Genomic DNA, 14933 nt, shown 5'->3' with positions numbered 1-14933 from the left:
GTGTGTGTGTGTGTGTGTGTGTGTACTCTGTGGCCTGGGTTTGAAGTTGTAAACTAATATTCCTGTTGATTCTCCAGCCAGCGCTACTGCATCTGCAACCCGACGGTGGTGCGACAGTTCAGGAACCCCGACACCATCTTCATCCTGGCCTTTGCAATCATCCTCCTCAACACCGACATGTACAGCCCCAACGTCAAACCTGAGAGGAAAATGAAACTGGAGGACTTTATCAAGAATTTAAGAGGTAAAAAAAGCTAAGATGTTGCACATTTACAGAAAGTAAATGTCGGTATGATTCACTCAACATGTCGTCTCTACAAACCAGTGAGAAGCTTTTAAAGTGGTTTCACTTGTCTTAGCTTAAATAAAAGGCGAGATGATCAGGCCCCGCAGGTACGTTTGAAGCAGACTTTTGATTTTCTAATTGATGTAAATGTTTGCTTTATGCTTATGTCTCGCTGTAATTCAACCAGTCGAACAGGAAGCTAGAACCCTGCCCTTCCTTCGCTTCATAAAACTTATCCAGTGACAGCAGAAAGGTTTAATCAAAGGCTCGTTCAGAAAGAGGATGTTGCAAAAGTCTCATCTTTAAACGCAGATCATTTACTGAAATTAAATTATTCAGCTTTGATTGCTGGTTGTGTTAATAGCTGCATGCCCTGCAAAACAACCTGCTGTAAAATAAAAAAGGGAAGTCGGTCTTATCTGAAAGATAAATTTAAAGGAGAGTCAGGCAGTAAATGTAGTAAAATATGTTAGTATTAACAACACTTACTGTAGTGGTTCTGAGTGGTGTGGGGGTGGCACAACTTAATGCAATGTTGTTTTTTTTCTCCCCAGGCTAGAAATATAGCAGACAGAACTAATGTTGCACTGCCTTGTTGCACTCAGGAGCTATTTTAGGGACACACAAAACAACAAATCTATCTGTTGCTGTTTCTCAACTCAGAGTTTGCATCTGGTGTCGGCTGCATAAACAGCTGTGAATTGGACGGTCTATGGAATACCACGCACTGCCTCGTTACCGTTGTGATACATTTATATCACATGCCTTTAGTTGTTTTCTCACAGTATAATTTCACAAAATTCATTATTATGAAAACGATATACGTAACTAAAAATAAAAACATTAATAATTTGGGTTTAGCTCCAGCATCGGTGCTTGTAGTTGCATTTTATTTAACATCTCATTGCAGCAAAAATTTCATCAGCTAAGTTGCTAAACTTACAATTCTTCATCCCGTGTAACATTTCCAAACTCTAAAAAAAAAACAAAAAAACCTCAATCGTCTTCATTTTTCTATTTAGTTTGCTGACGGTGCAATGAATCCTGGGATATCGTCGCTCACCTAGGATACTCAGATGCTGCCTAAGTTTTGGTGTTTTGTCGGCTACCTGAGTAGGCACCTATGAATTGGGACGGCCTACAGCGCAGGACAGAGACATAACCGCCCTATGTTAGCTGCAGCCCCTGAATTGAGACAGCCTGTAACTATATTTGTTAAAAGAGGGTAAGTTTGGGAACTAGAGAGGTATGCTATCACTAAAATGGAGGATTTTAATCTCTAAACTATGGTGGCCGACAGGTGCAAACAGACCACATTCCCAAGAAATAGAAGGAAGCAAAAACAGAACCAAGAAAACAAATTCGAAGAACCGCCAAGTCCTGAGACCAGACTCCCTCCAACTTCTGCAGCCCCTTAATGTCTTCACTGAGGCTCTGCTCCCGTATGACTTGGTAACCCTAGTGGTCCGGTGCTTTTCTATTTTGTGGAGTTTGCAGCGTTTTTCTTTTCCATTTGTTTAGTTGTGTTTGTATGTTTTGCACTTTGTTCATGTGTTTGCAATGTGTTTTACCATTGCACCTATCGACCACCTTACTAAACTGAGTTAGTTCCTGCTTTAAAAACAATACGATGCAGACCTCCGTCACACATTTAATGCATTGAGCACTAAGCCACTGCAGCTGAGGTGAGTTTCCTCGATGCCTCGACGCTCGCTTCAGTTCTAAAAGCTCAAGTTGCTGTAGGTGTTGATTAGCAGCAGGAGCCTGTTTGAGCGTCTTTGTGAGATTTCACTATTTCTGCTGCATTAGTTCTTGGTTTTATTGAGTTTGTCTAGTTTGCCTGTATTGTTACTAATCATGCAGTTATTTAGGGTTCAAGTACTTTAAGCCACACTAAAGTCCATAAATTGTTTCTTTCAAATGTGTCATATATAATTAAATGACTGGTGCATCTCCCTGCATTCAAAATAATAAAGAATAAAACCAGAAACCAGAGCTGTATGTTCTGATTCACCTCCAAGTTTTTATTTTTTATTTCTAATGAAGTAAACTTTTTTTCTCGTGTGTGACGCAGTGCCTGAGCGAGTTCTGTGTGTTTCAGGTGTGGACGATGGCGAGGACATACCCCGAGACACTCTGGTCGGGATCTACGAGAGGATCCGAAAGCGAGAGCTCAAGACCAACGAAGACCACGTGTCTCAGGTGCAGAAGGTGGAGAAGCTCATCGTGGGCAAGAAACCGGTGAGGAATGTTGATTGTTTTTCTGTTGCCATCACATAAATTCAGATTAGTTTTGTTTCTCTCTCTTTACATTTCAGACTCCCATCAGTGGTGTATCATGAACCCGCCAGACGTAAACTGATCTAAGATCAATAAAAGCAGCTTTGCCACTTTCATCCATTTTTCTAGTCACTAAATTGAAGCATTTGAGGAACAGAAAGTCATGTGTGCCTCCAGGGTATGTGAGACTAACTGCAGGCCTGGGTTTAGACCTTCACGCTGCTGGTTTTAATGCACCCGAAGCCCTGGAGAGATTCCTCAGTGCTGCGGTCTGAGTTCACGCCACCATCTTAGCGCTTTATACACCCAGCATGGTTTTAAAGGTTGTGACTGCAGTGCCGTCACACACACACACACACACACACACACACACACACACACACACACACNCACACACACACACACACACACACACACACACACACACACACACACACACACACACACACACACTCAGCTTCATGCTGTCAGTAGTAGAAGCAGCGTTTCTGCATTCCTCTGCCTGCAGTAACGTCTCTGCCATGTGTGAAGGTTAGAGGGCTGATTACCCTGCGCCGCTTTAGGGAGTGGTTTCGGCTCAGCTCGGCTCACGTGGAGGACCTGGTCTGACTCTGCTCCCAGAAGGAGTCTCCTCTGCTGAGGCAGATTCAATTAAACGTGCTGAAAATGAGTTTGTTGTTGCCGCTCATCTGCCTAATTAAAGACTCCCGGTGTTATGTTGACATTAAGGCTTGTAGGAATTTCCTCTTCGTAATTATCAGATCCAAGCGACGATGCAGTCCTCTCCATCCTACAGAACCAATCAAAGCATCTTTGCCATTCTAACGGCCATTTTCTTTGTCCTCCTCCATTTTTTTTAGATTGGATCTCTCCACCATGGCCTGGGATGTGTAAGTAGTCTGATAAGCTGCCTTTGTGTGCAGCTTCCTAATCGTTTCCTTACATTGCTTCTGTTCCTTATTACCCTGTAGACTCTAAAAGGTTTTAGCTTCCTTCTTTTTTTTTTCTTTTAGGTGCTGTCGCTGCCACATCGTCGCTTGGTGTGTTACTGCCGCCTGTTTGAAGTGCCAGATCCCAGCAAGCCCCAGAAGCTGGGCCTGCATCAGCGGGAGATCTTCCTGTTTAATGACCTCCTTGTGGTAAAAACCCTCGTCTTTTTTTCTTTCTAACTTTCCCCCCTCTTCAGTCCAACTCTGTAAGTAATCTCTTTTTATGATTTCAGATTACAAAGATTTTCCAGAAGAAGAAGAATTCAGTCACATATAGTTTCAGACAGTCCTTTTCTCTGTATGGGATGCAAGTCATGCTGTTTGAAAATCAGTGTAAGTAACCTGCAGCTGACGGTTCGATGGTTAATAATGTGTTGTTTAAACCTTTTAAACATCAGAAATGTGTTTTTACTTCAGTTTTTATTCATGAGCCGTCTTTGCTCAATGATTGCTCCAGATTACCCAAATGGAATCAGACTCACGTCGGCGATCCCAGGTGCGGACATCAAAGTGCTCATCAACTTCAACGCACCCAACCCCCAGGACCGCAAGAAGTTCACAGATGACCTGCGAGAGTCCATCGCAGAGGTGCAGGAAATGGAGAAATACAGAATAGAGTGTAAGACGGCTTCGCTTTCCTGCCCCATCCCCCTTCCTACTTCCTCTGACTAAATGAAGCAGAACTCAGCTGCATCAGTTTACAGGGGAGAGGGTTAGCAGGAGTTCACCACCAGGCTGTCTGAAAGGACGCTACTTGGTTCTGAGCATATACAGGTGTTGCATGTAGAGGCAGTAATGAAAGCCATCCAGTGGCTGAAAGGTGAGGGTGGAGTGATAATGATTATGCCCACGGCTGGATGCAGTAGAGGTGTAGCAAGACATTGATCCACATCCATCATCTATGAAATGATTAACAATTAAATTACATCAAGACAAAGTGAAAAAAAATTATTCATATCGTCATCATATGCCGATGTGTTTCGATATCATACGCCCACCTAACACGATTGTGTTAGACGGGCATATGATATTGCATCATAATGATCGCAGACTTGTGAATTGAATTCAATCAAAATCGAATCGAAACAGACTTTGTGATATCGGGAACTATCATATCGTCATCCAAACAATTCCATAAACTATCGCATCATGTTAAATCTGATGATTTACACCCCTAGAATTTAGTGTTGCCATCTAGATTTAGCAAGTTTTCAGATTCCACAAATGTTTGTTTATTTATTTATTTATTTATTTTTCTTCAAAAAAAATGACTAGTGACAAATTTAGCTACTTTTTACTGTTTTTGGAAACTTTGGCGACAGCTTTGTCCTTGGCAAGCAGCATGTAGTGCCGTAATCCCCTCCGCTTTCTCAAAACACTGACAAGTGGTCTAAAGCCTCACGCAGCAACCAGAGCTGCTGTCAGAGCAGAGAGGAGACCCACTCCACTCCTCATCCACCACTAATGCGCAAAGCAATCACTGCTCATGATCTGCTTTCCAAAGCTGGATGTAATTTTTATTGTAATTTTTTTTTCTTTTTTACTGACAGTAACACACTACAATAAATCCCTGGACTCTCTGGAGCTTTAGTCACTTCTTCATCTGGTCCACTGGGTGTGCCATTGTGTTGGTTAAATTTTATATTCCCACAAAATTAATTTATGTAATGTGGATCAATAAAATCATTGACTTCATTTGCAGTTCCAAACATATTTAGTGTTTTAACTCTTTAGCGTTCTTTCCTACAGCGTAGATCACAATTATTGGCAAATGTCCAAATATGCATAGGAGGTGGTGATGTCCTTTATTATTATTATTATTATTATTAAGCCGTTATTTAACCAAGTAGAACCATTAAGATTAAAAATCTCTTTTTCAAGAGAGAACTGGTCAAGAATGACTGCAGCACAGACATTACCAAATCCATAACCACAGATATTAAATTACAATTAAATACATTATAATAAAGGAGTTGACTTGTAGCAGCTTTTAGAACAGCCAATAGCAACCTTTCTCACTGAGGAGTTGGCAGCAGTGGCTGTATGTGTCTTTGTGTGCACCAAAATTACATGAACTGTTAAAAGTTTTGATAAAACCTTAGGGTCAACTTTGTCAGTTTTACAGATATTAACCTAAAATTTTGTGACTTTTGTAGTTTATTTGTGATGTTTTAAGCACAGACAGGCTGCACAAGCACTATGTTTAAAATCTACTAAGAACAATTATGTTTTTTGGCAAAATATCTCTCCAACCTCTGAACAGATTTTAACTAAACTCTTAGGAAATAATCAGTGGATGTACGTTTACAACTCATTAACTTTCTGAGTCAGTCCAATTCAAGATGGCCACCACAACTAATTGACTTTAGCCAGCACAAAATGGCTACAACCGCTCACCTCTGTGTGTTCTTGATTCCACAGCGGAGCTGGAGAAGCAGAAGGGCGTGGTGAGGCCCAGCATGTCGCAGAGCTCTGGCCTGAAGAAGGAAGCCGGAAACGGGAACATGAACCGCGCCAGTCTGGACGACAGCTACGCCATGGGTGAGGGCCTGAAGAGGAGCGCCCTCAGCAGCTCTCTGAGGGACCTGTCTGAAGCAGGTATGGCCTGAACGTCCTCTGCTTCTTGTTTTAGCCGCTGGAGAATGACTCTTTTTATCATCCTTTTCTCTGTGAGGAGTTCAGGGGATAAAAATAGCAAAATGTTGATCCACTGCACCATACATTGATTTTTAAAGCTCGATTTCGTTAAATCCATTAACTCCTCCCTCGTGATTGGATGGTTTTGGTCTGGAAGGTGTTTCTGTCAGTGTTTAACGTTTTCATTTTTGGCAGCTTTTCTAAGATTTGCCTTCTAAGAAACGACACTGAAGGAAAGTACTCACCTGTTTTCATTTGAATACATTTCTTTCCAAACATTTTCATCAATGTTTTTATCTTTTTTATTATTATTATTATTATTATTATTATTATTATTATTATTATTGCCAAGCATTTCTGCATTATTCAGTTTGTTATATTCAATGACATTTCATAAAAACTTCTGTTTCAGCCCAAAAATCATGTGTCTTCTCCTGTCCACTACAGAGGCTGTACAGTTTGTCATAAGAATACATGATCTGTGTTTACTTGTTTTATTGGACGGCACAACCTTGAACAGTACAAGATTTCCCACTAAAATCAGCGAAAGATGATCTTTTATGATACAACTGACTCAAAGGACACGTAACATATGGAGTCTAGGTGATTGCTACAATTTAAAATGATTTTCATTAAAAGACAGAACAAGGGGTTTGAGCCTCGGCTGGGAAAAATAAAAAATAAAAAACCTCGACTGTTTAGTTTGGACCGCTCCCCATAACCCTGTGGTCCAGGAAACTAGCCCTTGGAACCACAAACCCTGTAACTAGGACCAACATTAACTCCAAAACCCAGCAGACGATCAAGAAACAACCAAGAAGTGGGAGCGTGGAGCTAGAGCATTGAACCAACAACCATCAGATCAATGCTCTTTTAGCAGGCAGACCTTGTTTCTTTTCGAGTCTCAGCAGCCGATCGTATCAGGAAGCAGAGGACACATCGAATCGTAATAATAATAATAATAATAATAATAATAATAAACCTTTGCTTTTCTATCGTTTCCCAGAACTGAAAGTCTAAATGGACCTTAGTGACTGTAGTCCTGCATGGACGTACTTATAGACCCTTGAGTGGACTCAGTGTGGCTCCACACACACTCGATTCAGCAGAGAGACTCTTGTTTGGTACTGTTCACACATCTGTATGTTAACCAGCCTTATACTGCTCAAGGGCCTCGTAACCTTTGAGTCCCTCCTCTGTATAAAACCAAGGTCGGTTAATTAAGTAGTTGTAAATTACAACACATACTCTGAGCGTTGGCAAATCCTTCATGTGAGATTGCTGCTTGAATGCTGTTGGCCAACTAGCCACTGCCTAAATATTGTGTGATTGGAAAGTGCTCCCAACGTTTCTGGTAGCTCCATATTTCAACCACTTTAACGAGGAAAAGCTCCGGACTTTTACAGCAATCCTTCACACATTCATTCACACACTGATGGGGGTAAGCTACATTGTAGCCACAGCTGCCCTGAGCACCCTGACAGAGGCAAGGCTGCCATGCTCTCGCACCACCTGACCCTCTGACCACCACCACCAGGCAACACAGGTGAAGTGTCTTAACCAAGGACTCGACGACTGAGACGGACAGAGTAGATCAAACCGTCAACTCACTGGTCACAGGGCAAGCCCCTACGTTCTGCCACCACTTTTAGGTTTATCTTTGGGAAATAATGGAGAGGCCAGTTTGTTTTGTCACCTGGATGATTTGTACAGCACAGTGAGCAGACCAGGACTGTTTCTCTCCATCTCCATCTTCTGCCTCTTATCCATAATTGAGTCACAGAGGCAACCAGTCCAGGACAGAAACCCAGACATCCCTCTCACCAGAGACACTTTCCAGCTCGACCTGGAGGAGCTCGAGGCGTTCCCAGGCTGAAGAATAGTCACAATCCTTTTTGTTCTTCCAGTGGGGCATGCCCAGAAAACCTCTAAAGGGAGGCGTCCAAGAGGAACCCTAGTCAGATGCTCAAACCACCTCAACTGATTTATTTCGATGTGGAGGAGCAGCGGCTCTACTCCGAGCTACCCCCAGGTCTTCACCCTCTCTCTAAGGCTGAGCTTGGCCACCCAAAGAACACTTGTATCCAGGATCTTGTTCTTTCAGCCAGGATCCACGCATCATGATCGCAGGTGAGGTTTGGACCACAAACAAACCCGTAAATCAAGAGCTTTGCCTTTCGACTCAGCTTTTTCTTCACCACGACTGACCGAAGCAACGCTCTCATTACTGAGGACAAGGCCCCAATCTGTCGATCCATCTCCTGCTCCATCCTCCTAAATGAGACACTCAGATTAACCTTCTCCACCTGATGTATGAAGGAACTATTAACTGATTTTAGTGGGAAATGTAGCCGTTTTTACCAGGAAACACGAGGTGACGAAATAAAGTTTGCCATCCGGTGATGCAGGTGTTTCTCAGATTCAAACCGGACAGCCTCTGTAAGCAGATGTTGATGTTTAACATCCTGAAGCAGCAATGAGACTTTGTCTCTCGTCCACTTCATGTCCATGTATATCAGTGTAAGGCCTCCTCTGTCCCTCGGAAGCAAGAATGCCATTTCATTCATCCCAGACAGCAGCTGTGTGACGTTATCATGTGATTTGACCTGATAACACAGAGAACATGATTTTCTTTGTTTGCACCGATCACCGCTTCAATGTGGGGGGAAGAAAAAAACGAGTCAAAACACAAAGGAGTTTGTAGCTGTCTCTCTGTCCTCCTGTGTTTTTCAGTGCAGGACGTGGCATGTTAGTGAAGTCATTTTTGTGTTTTTGTTTTTCTCTCCTACCATCCTCATTCCATGTGCATTTTTTACCGTCCATACACATCCAGGTATTTTCCTGTTTATGTGTAATTATTGGTCATATATCACTGACTGACTGAGCCAAAGGAACAAGGCCGAACATCTACGTCCTCCCTCAGACCCACACGTAGCCCCCCCCACCCCGCAGCAGAGACTGGATTTTTGTCACTCCGCTATTAAACACGGTTGACATTTTGTCGACATTCTACCTCTGCATCGTGACAGGATTGTAGAAACAGGCAGCAGACCTTTGGGTGGAGCGTCACTGTGGACATTTGCTGTCTAAATTCTGAATCACTACTTAACTCAACACTCAGATTTAAACTATTTAAATGGCTGAAATTGGAGTTTTCCTCTTGGGTGAAGCCTCGACTTCACCGTAAAGTCCCTCCACCTTCTCAGACCTGAATGCCCACTTGCACTGCCCCCCTCCTCTCTGGTGGGAGGCCTAAAAAGAAAAAAGGAAAAATAAATACATGTCTGTAGTCGATCCAGAAGTGCTGTCGATCTCTAATATTTGGTATTGCATGTCTCGGGCAGGCAAGCGTGGGCGTCGCAGCAGTGCAGGATCACTAGACAGCAATATGGAAGTAAGTTGGAAGCAGCTGGTATCCGAGCCACGCTCTTATGTGATGATGTGCACTGTGAAACACTCCATTTATTTTGATTTATTTATTTATTTTTTTGGTCTTACACCTTTTTTGCTCCATAGACTCAGTCCATTTGTTTGGATCATTTCTTTATTTTTCTCGATGGGATGCCTTTATAACCTGCTTGCCTCAGTTAGTGTGCATGCATGGGTTGCCTGCCTCTGATCCTGCCCCCTTACTTTATTATTATTATTATTTTATCCAGAGTTCTCCTGGTTTTGGTCATGTTATATGACCAATATACACTTTTACCCTCATACAAGCATGACTTCCACTAATGCCTCCTCTGATCTCTCTCCACCCCGCCCTCCTTGTCGCCTGTCTCTGTCTTTCATTCAATCACATCCAAACGGTTTTCATTTGGTTCTTCTCTTCGGCAGGGTGGTAGCTCTGAAAGACACTAGGAAACTCTTCATTTCCTGCAGCCTCTCTCCCTGTCTGGGTCTGTCTTTTTTGTTTCTCTCTCTCTCTCCCTCTACCTCTCCCTCCCTCTCTCTCTCTCTCTCTCTTATCCACAACTTTTCTTGGATGCTGTGAGGTTCAGGGAGGAATGTAGCCTTCATAATAAGAGATGGGCTTTTCAGATTTCACTCATTCATTTTGCTCACTCATTTCACTTGTTCACAAAGCCTGGGACCCTGGAAGTTTTACCCTTTCAGAGACTTTAAACAGTCTTTCTCAGTCTTTCCGAAAAAATAAATGTTTTTAAAAAAGTTGAATTAGGTCCATTTTTTTAATTGAACCGTGTTGGAGCCAAAGCAGGAGGCAGAGTGCCCTGCCTTGTTGTGAAGTCTGCACACGAGCGCTCAGTTCCTCCTGCCCTCTGACTTGTAGTTGAATGTGTGAATGATGAGTTTGCCCGTCACACCCCTCTGCATGCGGGAGCCGTGCCTTCGTTAATAAGAACACTCTGCATGTGTGACTCCTGTTACGCGCATTGACGGTGGAACGTGTCTTTTTTTTCTTTTGAGCCGTTGGTGTCGTTCGTTTTGATCGTGAGCGTGTTTCTGTTGCAGATTTCCTGTTTTTAAACGAGCTAACAGCAGAGTCTCTTTGAATGTAGCCCCTCCCCCTTTTTTTTGTGATGAGGTTTTTCCAAAGGTGAAACACTCCTGCTGCCTATCATTAAAAAAAACAAACATGTTTTTTTTTCCTTTTTAGTTTGTCATTTGCATGCCGTGTAACATTTTGCTACTTCTTTATCTGAGTTGGGTAAAGTTGAGTTTGTCTGGGTTGTTAGTTTGTTGGATGTTGCGCAGAAGCTCGGTGTCTGATGATGCCTCTTTTCCCTCCCCGCAGGGGTCCATCATTAGCAGTCCGCACACGCGACGGAGAGCCACTACGCCACGGGAGGGCTCCTCCCGCGGCCATCCCCCGCTCCCCAACTCGGCGTCCACGTCCATCCTGGGGTCGCTCTTCGGCAGCAAGAGAGGGAAGTCGCCGTCGCAGGGCCAGCCCCCTCTGGTGCCGCCGGGCCACCCCACCCTCATATCGCACAAGCCCCACCCGACCAACCTGCACCACACGGCGCAGGTCGCACAACACGTGGCGCCGGCCCCGCACCATGCCCACCACTCCCAGTACTGCCCGGCCCCGCAGAACCCGCCCCCGTACCACCACCACCACCACTACCACCCGCCGCCGCACACGCAGTACCACCAGCACCCGGCCTACTCCTCCTCCTCGCACGCGCCCCCTTACTCGCAGCACAGCCACTACGGCCAGCACCCGCACCACCCGCCCCACGCCCACCACCACGGCCAGCAGGCGGCGGCGGCGCACGGCGGCGGGCCCAAACACAAACACAGTGGCATCAGCACCGTAGTGTGATGCTGCAGGACAGCCGACGCAGCTGGAGGAGAACTTTCAACGAGGAAGGACAATCGCTCACACCAAAGGGACTGACAGCATAACTCTACGGCCTGCCCACTGTGTTTCTGCTGCTGTGATTGGACGCCAGCCACACGCAGCCACCTTCCTCACTTCCAGGTCCAAAACAATATGCAGGATAGGAATCGGACTCAAATCTTCCAATAGGGGCCTTTTTCAGTTTGCCTGATCTGCGGGGGGTGGGGGGGGGGGTGCTCTTTACTGGTCCCGTCGGGGGGGTTTTTTCTTTTTTTTTTCCGTGTGCGTCGGTGGAGGTCTGCACACACTCACAGATACACACAAACACACACACCGCCCAGCTGGACAGCTCCAGAGGAAATGTGTCGTCTCTGCTCCCCGCCGCCTCCGCCTTCACGTAATCAGGAGGAAAGACGAGCTCGGACCAGAACACCACAGACTGCTCTCACCTTCCTGTGCACAGCTCTTTTGGAAGTCTTCAGTTTTGCAGATTTTTACGTTCCGGGGAACGCTAATAGTCGCTGCCTCCCGTAGAGCTCTTATACAGCAGAGAAAACAAACCTCGATATAATCACGTCACACTAACTTCAAGTGAAAGGACCGGTCAAACAAGTCATAGTAGTTCTAGTTGCTGTATTTACTGTAGATGACTGCTATATGTCCTGTGTCCTAGCTCTCATAAATAAATGTGCCAATTATTAATGCATAATCTATTTAGTCAAGACTTTATGTACAGTGTATTGTGTGTAAAGTAATTTGTAAGATTACACTTACAGTTATTATCGGCAACAATGACTTTTTTATCAGTATTATACTGACGCTGCGGCGACAGGACGGAGGTCCGGACGGAGTGAGCTGGAAGATGTTTGGGCCGGTCGCAGCCGGAGCCTCAAACAGCCGAGGTTTTCTGTAAGCCGCGCTGTTTCGGCTCACCTGGCGGCTGCTTGAACCATCTAAAGATTAACGACGGAAAAAAAGAAAAAAGACAAGACGACGTTTTCAGCCCGTTAAGGTTGGGTTGCTGTTACATTTGGTCCCAAACGAAGGTCGTTTTTCCAACAGTTTGTTGTCTTAGAAAATATGCAACAGCTGAATTTTTGGCTCTTGAAATCAAAAATTGAGAAATTTTCTTCCTTTTTTTAAAATATATTTAGCCTTGTTTGAATTCCTATTATTTTCTCATCCACCGATAAGATTTGGTGAGTGACTAAAACCCGTTCTGCTTATTATATGTGCAATATCTTTGTACTGATTTTGTACATCCAGCAAGGTCTCCCTCCTGTTTGTGCACGTTTTCATGTCACCAGATTTATTTATTTATTTCTAACCCGCCTGTAAATTAATGTCTGTTCGTCCTCCCTGTGTCTTCGGAGGTGGAAAGTCTCGTTAAATCAGTTTTTTTGTTTGTTTGTTTTTTTGCATGTGATGTTTTTGGTGTGAGGCTCTCCTCTGCACATTGTTGAACAAACCAGTGTTACCATAGAAAGTTTAAGTGCAATCATGTTTGAAAAAGGAATAAAATAAAATAAAAAATAAAAACACAGACTTGTGCTTAAGAGTAAAAGTCTAGGATGAGATTCAGGTGAGATTTAAAAATAGTTATTTTTTGTCCATTTAAAACTATAAATAAATACTTAGCGAGTGGAACGAAGAATGTGTGTATATATTTTAATAAAAAGGAACAAACTGTACGCCTCTCCTTGGGCTGAACGGAAATATTTTGCTGGACAAGCACATTAGGAAGAACACATTTTTGTTTGTTTTTCAGGAAATGCAGTTCTAACATACAAAATGCAAGTTGAACAAAAGAACTAGGTAGATGTAAAAAAAAGAAAAATATCTTTCTATATTCTACAAATAAGAGTCTATTCTAGTGTGTAAATTAGTGACAGTAAACTGTTTGTCCCAATATTCAGGTTGTAAATGTATTTTAATATTCATGAAGTAAAACCACAGTCATGAGTCGGGCTTATAGACTTTTTTTTTTTTTGTTTCCCTCAACGAAACGATGAAGATGAAGAGACATATCACATGCAGGGACATTAATGATCAGCTGAATGTGTCGCTCCCGGGGTTTCATGTTCGGGAATCTTGGAACGACAGGAAACCGGTGCATCTGTTTATTTTGTTTGTTTGTTTGTTTGGGTTGTGTTGTAGTGCTTTCACATGTCTGCGGTCCTTAACGAGAGCGTACCCCAACAATGCACTGCATGGATCTGATGCATCATGTTCACTGTGAGCTGATGGGGAAGAAATCAGCCTTTAAATCTGGTCTTGTTTTGTTGTTTTCCTTTTTATTTATTTTTATTTTTGGGGGGGGTGGGGGGCAGTTTCTGATTGAGTTGGAACTTTCTGATGTTGATGTGTTCTTGTTGTTCCATGTTTGCCTGGTTATTGAAGCTCAGCATGCATTTCATCGATGAAGCCATGGTGTAAATGATGAACATGAAGAACAGGGCTTTCATTGTATAAATACGAGATTTCCGAAGCGCTCGGCGAGAGATTTTAACTTTGTGAAAGACTGTAAAGGGACCAAAAAACTGGGGTTAAAGGAGGTGTAAATAATGTCTATAGGATCCATCCTGACACCTGCAGCTCAGATCGGGATGTAGAGGCACCCGCCCTCATGGATGGATGAAGTCGGAGGGGGGTGCTGATTGAACATATCGATTGTCTTCGCCTCCTGCTCTCATAAAACCGACATTTGCTGTGGAAATTTAAAAAACAGACTGTTAAAGTGTGCTGCCACTCACGTCCGGCTCTACACACACACACACGAGTACACACACATTCGGCCGCGAGCTGTTCAGTCTGACGTGAGACGTGTTTAGAAGAATGGAAATGACCGGAAAGGCCTCATTTAAATGTGCATTCTGTTTGTACAGTGAATAGTGAGTCAGTAAAGACCCCAGTTATTGTAAAACTTCAACTGTGACAATGTTGAGAACGCAAAATAAACAAATATATGACTTATGGTACACTCGCTGGGTCTCTCTTTATTTCTCAGTGTTAGATTTCTGCTGAGTCAGGCAGCTGTTGTAACAAATGTTTCTTGTGTAATTCTTCTCTTTCAACAGCGTCTGAGGCTGGAGCATCAGTTCAGACCTTCTGTAGTCGGGTTCAGTGTGGGAACGAGTGTTTAAAGCAAAAATACTCTTCAGATTCGTTGGTCAGTTTTTATTTATTTATTAATCTTTATTTAACCAGGCAAGCCCCACTGAGATCACTCATCTATTTTGCAACGGAGGCCTGGAGGCAGAGCCTAACATGCAACCTCCATACAAAAAACCCTGAACTTCTCATTGTGAGGCAACACTTCTAACCACTGAGATGCCGTTTTGTCAACTTTTTCTAAGGGTCGACTAACAAACCGAGCTTCACGTGCAACAAATTTGAACCAGAGAAATTACTTTTTCTGCAGAAATGTAACGTGAAAGCT

General features: G+C 43.5%; 1 protein-coding gene across 1 annotated transcript in view; it reads left to right on the top strand.

The window, feature by feature from the left end:
• The window catches only part of iqsec1b (IQ motif and Sec7 domain ArfGEF 1b), a gene marked incomplete in the record, with an annotated part of 38018 nt that extends 23546 nt beyond the window's left edge, over positions 1 to 14472 (top strand). Inside the window, 9 exon segments of the mRNA XM_014029801.1 lie at positions 78 to 244; positions 2388 to 2527; positions 3427 to 3456; positions 3580 to 3705; positions 3789 to 3888; positions 4013 to 4174; positions 5977 to 6153; positions 9537 to 9586; positions 10946 to 14472. Of these exon segments, the coding sequence (XP_013885255.1) occupies positions 78 to 244; positions 2388 to 2527; positions 3427 to 3456; positions 3580 to 3705; positions 3789 to 3888; positions 4013 to 4174; positions 5977 to 6153; positions 9537 to 9586; positions 10946 to 11476 (1483 nt within the window).
• Between the last annotated feature and the right edge of the window lie 461 nt (positions 14473 to 14933).

This window comes from Austrofundulus limnaeus, unplaced genomic scaffold (assembly GCF_001266775.1).
Source record: "Austrofundulus limnaeus strain Quisiro unplaced genomic scaffold, Austrofundulus_limnaeus-1.0 Scaffold952, whole genome shotgun sequence".
In the NCBI taxonomy this organism is placed as follows: domain Eukaryota; kingdom Metazoa; phylum Chordata; class Actinopteri; order Cyprinodontiformes; family Rivulidae; genus Austrofundulus; species Austrofundulus limnaeus.
Note: the sequence above shows the minus strand (reverse complement) of the source record. Positions and strands in the feature narration are given on the sequence as shown.